Below are 9416 nucleotides of genomic sequence, written 5' to 3'. Positions count from 1 at the left end.
ACCAGCAAAATAAAGTTCTGAACCGGTTCAAACCCAAATAAGGTACCGGTACATATCGTTCCTTTCTTAACCTGTGAAAGCTACTCTTTAAAAAAAACATTTAGCTAATTAAATGACTTCACCAATCAGTGCGGATAGAGCAGCTTGCTATGGAGCGGGCAAGCTAGTTGTTTACATGCTTGATGGACAGACAACAAGTGTAAGGGCGCGAGACGCGACTGAAATGTCTCTTCCCATCTTCTGAAATCAAGCTTGTAAGTCAGTACTGTAGCCTTGCCTTCGATGGGGGGGGGGGGGGGGGGGGGCAGTTCGCAAAGATTTTCAGCTCGTAGGCGGACACTGGAAGATGTTTCTGAGTGAGAGCTTTGCATAGGCGCTTCGTTGGCATTTCTGTGAGACTGTAAGAAAATGCCTGGAACTTAAAAGTAACTGCCCAGTGTTTCTAGATTTCTATTAATTGTGACCTATAATTACTTACAATATGAGTGAAATTGGTTTTCCTTCCAAAAAATGGTCATTTAGGTATGTTAAAAAGCAGCTTTTCTGTGTTGGAATGGTGTGGGCGTATACCGGTCATGAAAAATATTAACGAGAGTAGACCGCTGATTGGCCAGCGCATCCTCCTCTATACCGCTGATTGGCCAGCTCATCCTCCTCTAGACCGCTGATTGGCCAGCTCATCCTCCTCTAGACCGCTGATTGGCCAGCTCATCCTCCTCTATGAGGAAATAGGAAGCATTTTTGAAACAGTCTGTTTTAGATACAAGTTTGAGATTGGGTTTTATTAAGTGTTTTTTCTCCAATTGATGCTTTGGCCACATACGAGTATAGGATGAGTCAATAACATTATTTGGGTATGAGTTAACAGAATATTAACATTTTAAAATGAGATTTTCACTAGGCAATTACTTTTAAAATAACATAATTAACCAGTTCCCAAGCTTTTAAAATAAAGGTTCTGTTCCAGACCAGTAGAGATCACTTTCGTTACTGGTTCTGTTTCTGTTCCTCAAATGTTTTGTTATTTTCCGGTTTTAGGTCCGGTTCCACACTGGGCGCACTGGAAAGAGTGTGTGTGTTCTCTCATGCCTTTTCAGGTTCCCTAACTGGGTAAAACTCTTTACACACTGGGAACATTAGAAAGGTTTCTCTCCTGTGTGTATTATTTTATGTTCTTTCAGGTTCCCTAACCGTGTAAAACTATTTCCACACTAGGAGCATTGGAAGGTTTCTCTCCTCTTTGTGTTCTCTCATGCCTTTTCAGGTTCCCTAACAGTGCAAAACCCTTTCCACAATGCGAGCATTGGAAAGGCTTCTCTCCCGTGTGTGTTCTCTCATGCCTTTTCAGGGTCCCTAACTGGGTAAAACTCTTTCCACACTGGGAGCATTGGAAAGGCTTCTCTCCTGTGTGTATTATTTTATGTTCTTTCAGGTTCCCTAACCGTGTAAAACTATTTCCACACTGGGAGCATTGGAAGGGGTTCTCTCCTGTGTGTGTTCTCTCATGCCTTTTCAGGTTCCCTAACAGTGTAAAACCCTTTCCGCAATGCGAGCATTGGAAAGGTTTCTCTCCCATGTGTGTTCTCTCATGCCTTTTCAGGGTCCCTAACTGGGTAAAACTATTTCCACACTGGGAGCATTGGAAAGGCTTCTCTCCTGTGTGTGTTCTCTCATGCTTTTTCAGGTTCCATAACAGGGTGAAACTCTTATTACACTGGGAGCAGGAGTGTGGTCTCGCTGGTTTGGGCGTCTCTGGGTCTCGTTCCCCTGAAGGACCTTTTCCACTGTTAGAGTGAGAGTCTGGTCTCTCTCCTGCCAAAGACAAACAGAGTATTTAGTTAAACAGAGAGACCTAAATGAAATCTCCATATGATAAAACAGTCTTCCTATGAGGTTTAATCCAGACTTGCTGGAACCAACTGCAAAATACACAGGGCAATTCAAATATTGATAGGGAAACTAGTTGCTGAGGAAGTGGCTGTTGTTCTGGATGGTGATAGATTGTGCTGGTATTGTAGTCTGTTTTTGAATTGATTTGGTCTTGTCAATGTTATGTGCAGGGCTCCCTTGTGTGGTCTCAATGGTGACTTCCTGTTTCAATAAAAGTACAACAACAATAAGGATCCCTCATTAGAAAACTGTTCCTTTGGATTCTGGATGCTGATTGGTTGATAGCCGTTAGTTATTCACAATAGTCAACGGGTAATGCATATGTTAACCGTCCCAACACTCCTTCCATCTTCTTTGTAAGTCTTGGTTCCAGCGGTTGTCAGTCGGATCCCTGCAAGGTTTTGTATATATGACCTATTATAGGAATATCCTTGTCTGACTCAAATAGGATTACCTCAAGACTTTTCCGATGTCCAAAAGATTTAAAATCGACATTTTCCTGATATGAAACCTTTAAGTTGCATGTATTAAAAAAATATCTACATTGGTCAGTTCAAAGTTGCTTTTTAATTCTGTCATGGTCCTCTGTAGCTCAGCTGGTAGAGCACGGCGCTTGTAACGCCAAGGTAGTGGGTTCGATCCCCGGGACCACCCATACACAAAAATGTATGCACGCATGACTGTAAGTCGCTTTGGATAAAAGCGTCTGCTAAATGGCATATTATTATTATTATTAAATGCATTTCCTGTTACCAAGTCATTTACGGTTTTCTATGCCTTTAGTTTTCCATGTGTGGACCAATTTATCAGTGAATTCTGAAAAGCTCTCCAAGGATTGTTCCATAAGGTTGTGTTTCTTTAGAGTCATATTGGTTCTTGTAGAATACGTTTCATTGTCTTCCATATTGTTATAGTGTTCTTAACTATGAAGTTGCTAATGTTCTTAGCTTTATGAATATATACAAGCAGTTTAGTTTATTAGCAGAAATAGAAAGACAGTTTGTAACAGTAAAAAAAAAACTACAACAGTATGTGCAGGAGGGGGAAAAAAAGCCCCGAAGGGCTGGTCTAGTTTACAGTGGGGAAAAAAGCCCTGAAGGGCTGGTCTAGTTTATTTATTTCAATTGACTGATTTCCTTATTTACATTTACATTTTAGTCATTTAGCAGACGCTCTTATCCAGAGCGACTTACAGGAGCATTTAGGGTTAAGTGCCTTGCTTAAGGGCACATCGACAGATTTTTTCACCTTATATTAACTGTAACTCAGTAAAATTGTTGAATTTATCTTTTCGTTCAGTGTATTATTTATTCTCCTGACTCAGATTTTTTTTTTTAAACCTGTTTTTGCTTTGTCATTATGGGGGTATTGTCATTATGGGGGTATTGTCATTATGGGGGTACTGTCATTATGGGGTATTGTGTGTAGATTGATGAGGGGGAGAAAAAAAAAACGATTTAATCCATTTTAGAATAAGGCTGTAACGTCACAAAATGTGGAACAAGTGAAGGGGTCTGAATACTTTCCGAATGCACTGGTCACTTTAATAATGGAACACTGGTCACTTTAATAATGGAACACTGGTCACTTTAATAATGGAACACTGGTCACTTTAGTCATGTTTACATACTGTTTTACTCATTTCATTTCATATGTATATACTGTATTCTACTGTATTCTAGTCAATGCCACTCCGACAATGCTCGTCCTAATATTTATATATTTCTTAACTCCATTATTTTACTTTTTAGATGCATGTGTATTGTTGTGAATTGTTAGATACTACTATATCTATACTATACTAATACTCTGCACTGTTGGAGCTAGGAACACATGCATTTCACTACACCCGCAATAGCATCTGCTAAATATATGTATGCGACCAATAAAATGTTATTTGATTTGAGCATGCAGGTCTCTGCAGATGTAGTAATTGCATGCAGGTCAGAAACATATTCAAGTGTAGAATATTCACAATAGTTCAACAACAGAGTTTGTGCCCGTTTTTTAAGATAGTGCTTACTGTGTGTACTGTTGTTAATCAGATCTCCAGGCTTCTCTTCTCCTTCTTTCAATGTGACCGTAACCTTCCCCTCCTCCACTCCAAAAACTCCATCCTCTTCTTTCACTGTAACATCCTCCTCCTCTTTCACTCTGAACGCGTCTTCCTCTTCTTTCACTGTAACATCTTCCTCCTCTTTCACTCTGAACGCGTCTTCCTCTTCTTTCACTGTAACGTCTTTCTCTTCTTCTTTCACGGTAACAGCCTCACCCTCTACTTGTTTTTGTATTGTAATATCCTCCTCTTCCTCCTCCTCTTTCACTAGAGCTTCTTTCTCCGTCCAGCAGACCTCCTCTTCTTTAGTAGGAGGAGAGTAGCTTAGTGACCTCATGGTCGGGGATGTTAGCATTAACGACTAGACTTGAGCTACTTAACCAGCCAGCTAACTGACTAACGTCAATATGAAATTAAATGGGTTAACTGGTTGTTTCCACAGAAGTGTGTTTAAAACATAGTCGCAAATAAACAACGAAATTGTCTAAAGAGCTTGAACGTTTCGACTATGTTGGCTAGCAAGCTACCGAGGAGGCTGCAGTTGTTGAAGAAGTGTTCCGTCCACTAGATTATACGTCACATTAGCAGCGTCGCCTGAAAGACGCACATCGCCATCTGCTGACTGGAGTGGGTGAACGAAGTTTGGAGAAAAGCATAAATTCAGTGAGAATTTAAAAACAAACTTAACATCTATTACACATCTGTATTTCTGATTAATTCAGTCAAATAAACAGTTATTTTCAAAACAAGCACCGACAGTTATTGACACCCTTGATAAAGATGAGCAAAAAATACTAAAAAAAATCATTAAAATACTGAACTTTATTGTATGTTTTAAAAAAAGGGAATATTTTATACATTAAGAGAAATATATAAAATAGAGCTCTTTGGCTTCTGGTTTAGAGTCGGAATGAGAATGCATGAGCAGAAAAGAACCCCATACCTACTGTACAATATGGTGCTGGATCTTTGATGTTATGGGGCTGTTTTGATTCCAATGGTCCTGGGGCCCTTGTAAAGGTCAACGGCATTTTATCCAGTACCAGGATATTTTTTTTGGGCCAAAACCTGGTTGCCTCTGCCAGTGGTTCTTCCAGCAAGACAATCATTTTTTTGCAATGGCCATCTCAGTGTCTGGACTTGGACCCCCATTGAAAACATGTGGTTTGAATTGAAGAGGGCAGTCCATCAGCGCAGACGAAGGATATCAAGGATCTGGAAAGATTCTGTATGGAGGAATGGTCTAAGATCCCTCCCAATGTGTTCTCCAATCTCATAAAACATTTTGACCTCTACCTTTTTGAGAATTACTTGTGGAACAACATTTCTTTCTCTGAACAATTGTGTTAGTATAAAATCATATAATTTCACTTTTTTTGTTGTTGTTGCAGAGAATATAGCTCATTATTTGAATTATTTATTTTATACAGTCATTTTTGCTAATCTTTATCAAGGGTGTCAATCATTTCAGAGCCCACTACAGCTCTATACTGCTCTGGATTTTTTTTTGTTATTCTGTATATATACCCATGTGACCTACAGTGAGGGGAAACAAGTATTTGATCCCCTGCTGATTTTGTACGTTTGCCCACTGACAAAGACATGATCAGTCTATCATTTAATGGTAGGTTTATTTGAACAGAGAGACAGAATAATAACAAAAAAATCCAGAAAAATGCATGTCAAAAATGTTATAAATTGATTTGCATTTTAATGAGGGAAATAAGTATTTGACCTCTCTGCTAAACATGACTTAGTACTTGGTGGCAAAACCCTTGTTGGCAATCACAGAAGTCAGACATTTCTTGTAGTTGGCCACCAGGTTTGCACACATCTCAGGAGGGATTTTGTCCCACTCCTCTTTGCAGATCATCTCCAAGTCATTAAAGTTTCGAGGCTGACGTTTGGCAACTCGAACCTTCAGCTCCCTCCACAGATTTTCTATGGGATTAAGGTCTGGAGACTGGCTAGGCCACTCCAGGACCTTAATGTGCTTCTTCTTGAGCCACTCCTTTGTTGCCTTGGCCGTGTGTTTTGGGTCATTGTCATGCTGGAATACCCATCCACGACCCATTTTCAATGCCCTGGCTGAGGGAAGGAGGTTCTCACCCAAGATTTGATGGTACATGGCCCCGTCCATCGTCCCTTTGATGCGGTGAAGTTGTCCTGTCCCCTTAGCAGAAAAACACCCCCAAAGCATAATGTTTCCACCTCCATGTTTGACGGTGGGAATGTTGTTCTTGGTGTCATAGGCAGCATTCTTCCTCCTTCAAACACGGCGAGTTGAGTTGATGCGAAATACCTTGATTTTGGTCTCATCTGACCACAACACTTTCACCCAGTTCTCCTCTGAATCATTCAGATGTTCATTGGCAAACTTCAGACGGGCCTGTATATGTGCTTTCTTGAGCAGGGGGACCTTGCGGGCGCTGCAGGATTTCAGTCCTTCACGGCGTAGTGTGTTACCAATTGTTTTCTTGGTGACTATGGTCCCAGCTGCCTTGAGATCATTGACAAGATCCTCCCATGTAGTTCTGGGCTGATTCCTCACCGTTCTCATGATCATTGCAACTCCACGAGGTGAGATCTTGCATGGAGCCCCAGGCTGAGGGAGATTGACAGTTATTTTGTGTTTCTTCCATTTGCGAATAATCGCACCAACTGTTGTCACCTTCTCACAAAGCTGCTTGGCAATGGTCTTGTAGCCCATTCCAGCCTTGTGTAGGTCTACAATCTTGTCCCTGACATCCTTGGAGAGCACTTTTGTCTTGGCCATGGTGGAGAGTTTGGAATCTGATTGATTGATTGCTTCTGTAGACAGGTGTCTTTTATACAGGTAACAAACTGAGATTAGGATCACTCCCTTTAAGATTGTGCTCCTAATCTCAGCTCGTTACCTGTATAAAAGACACCTGGGAGCCAGAAATCTTTCTGATTGAGAGGGGGTCAAATACTTATTTCCCTCATTAAAATGCAAATCAATTTATAACATTTTTGACATGTGTTTTCTGGATTTTGTTGTTGTTATTATGTCTCTCACTGTTCAAATAAACCTACAATTAAAATTATAGACTGATCATTTCTTTGTCAGTGGGCAAACGTACAAAATCAGCAGGGGATCAAATACTTTTTTCCCTCACTGTATATAATAAACAGACTAGCTCTATACTGCTCCTACAAGGTGTAACAAAGTACGTTCATCTCTAGGTGACAGAACTCGTCTCCTTTCTGAGCGGTATGACAGCTGCGTGGTATCATGGTGTTTATACTTGCGTACTATTGTTTGCAGGGGCGGCCTGTTCAATAGGGCGATATGGGCGACGCACTGCCAAACGGGAAAAGGAAGGAATTTTTTTTCTAATCAATTATATCACGGCAACAGTAGTTATCAGTGTTGTAATCTATACGTCTGATCTGCCACAGTGCCACACTGCCACTAAATGTCGAATCAGGCTAAAGTCGTGCTTCAAATGGCTCCCCCCCCTTTTGGGGCGATTTCAGTCAGGTTGAAAATCGCCCAGAAGTCTGTCATAGACTCCCATGTAAAATCTATTTTTTTCAAATATCAGACCTTTCAATACAATCTCTATGGGTGTCTGAGGGCTTGCACTTCATACGTAACGTAACCATGAACGTAACTAAGAAAAGAGCGGATTGTGTCTTTGAAATAAGTTCCTTTTTGTCCGCGAACAAATGAAGATAAATTGGCAACGAAACAATTAGGACCTCCCAGACCAAATTTAATAATTCAACAGGTTTCTACTAAAGGCGGAAAGTCCTACACCCGAGGATTTTCCAAAAATTGGTACCAACGAAAAAATAACATTGCCACTCAACTGGATGAGGGATACAGGCTAGCTGTCCGCCGCCACAACGATGAGGTTAGTGTTGATAATCACAAGTTTACTGGAGAACTGAGACCAAGTAGAGACTTTGGACAGGGTGGATATGGTATAATAAAGGCAGTTTATTCAGAGGTAAAGATATCTGGAATCGCGTGCACGGACCCGTTCGTCAAACTCTTAGGGAGCTATACATTAAGCCCCATTACTTACCATATCAGATAAGAGAAATTGCTGCAGCTACATATATTTTACATCCTGGCCCTACATAGTTCACTATTTGCATCACTTACCAAAATATTACATGTGGTCATATATGCTTGGAAAGTGGAGATGCCATAGAACGTCAAAAAAGTAAACATTGCTGGAGACACATTGCCGTTTTGGAGAAGACATCGCGTTTGCTAGCGAAGAGATTTGTTGTGGCAAATGAACTTGGGCTGGGAATTGCCAGGGACCTCACGATAAGATATATGCAAATTTGCGAGTCTCATGATTCTATACGTATTGCGATTCGATACTGTGATTTTATTGCGCACCATATGTCTGTTGCAGAGGGATCAGAAAGCCATGAGAACGAGTTTTGATCAGTCATGGAAATAAAAGTGCTGAAAACAAATTGGCTCCCAATGTGAAAAGATTGAGAACAAGCTATGAAGGAACAATAATGGTGTTTTGGTGCAGGTACAGCCAACTAGCGCTAAAATATTGCGATATTGTCAATACAGTATATCGTAAAGTATCACTATGTAACTCGATTTCTTTCACCCCAATCCCTCAAATTAACGGTAAATAACTGAATTGTTTGCCCCACATTTAGCTAAGATGATTAGCTAGCCAGCTAAAATGTTTTATTTAGTTAGCAGTCGCATCTACAATAGTTTACTGTCAATAACATGTCTCCAAAAATGACGTGGTGTCTCCAATTGTGTTGACATTTTACAATTGCGATGCGCATCTATGAGTATCCACTTTCTGTAGCTCAGCTGGTAGAGCACTGCGCTTGTAACGCCAAGGTAGTGGGTTCGATCCCCGGGACCACCCATACACAAAAATGTATGCACGCATGACTGTAAGTCGCTTTGGATAAAAGCGTCTGCTAAATGGCATATTATTATTATTATTATTATTATTATTATTATTATCTGAAGAGAGCCCCGAAACATTGTGTGCAGACATTTTATGCAATAAATGAAGTAGGTTGAATCTAGTAGTTCTGATCTTCTGATTGGTCCTGATGAGTTGGGCGAGGTCCCCTCCAGGCTACTGTCACTGTTGCATTGGCTCTGAGTCGGGTTCTCTGTCTTCAAATGTTCAGCCTAAGAGAGGGGATTTTTGTGTGTGTGTGTGTGTGTGTGTGTTTAACAGTGATGATGTGTGTGTGTGTGTGTGTGTGTGTGTGTGTGTGTGTGTTTAACAGTGATGATGTGTGTGTGTGTGTGTTTGTGTGTGTGTGTGTGTCCTCAGAGCAAGAACTCGTGAGTTGGAAGAACTGAGAGGCCTATGGCGTGGGTGTTGTCCTTGGCCACCTGCTGACAAGGCTGACAAGATAGGACCCTTTTGTCCATTGTTATTGGATAGGAACAGAACTTATAACCAGCTCCTGACCTAAATAGATCTTAGCACAA

The 9416-nt window shown here is 40.8% G+C and overlaps 1 protein-coding gene across 1 annotated transcript; it reads right to left on the bottom strand.

Annotated features, from left to right (window-relative positions):
* Positions 1 to 699: 699 nt before the first annotated feature.
* On the bottom strand, positions 700 to 4468 carry LOC311120567 (uncharacterized protein). The gene is made up of 2 exons (XM_084195157.1): positions 3914 to 4468; positions 700 to 1812 (listed from the first exon to the last, which is right to left on the bottom strand). The coding sequence occupies exons 1-2, from the start codon at positions 4299 to 4301 to the stop codon at positions 1187 to 1189; spliced, it is 1014 nt and encodes a 337-aa protein (XP_084051283.1). The 5' UTR covers positions 4302 to 4468; the 3' UTR covers positions 700 to 1186.
* Between the last annotated feature and the right edge of the window lie 4948 nt (positions 4469 to 9416).

Source organism: Coregonus lavaretus, assembly GCF_964263955.1.
Source record: "Coregonus lavaretus genome assembly, contig: HAP1_SCAFFOLD_47, whole genome shotgun sequence".
Classification (NCBI taxonomy): Eukaryota; Metazoa; Chordata; class Actinopteri; order Salmoniformes; family Salmonidae; genus Coregonus; species Coregonus lavaretus.
This window is presented reverse-complemented; position numbering and strand designations above follow the sequence as displayed.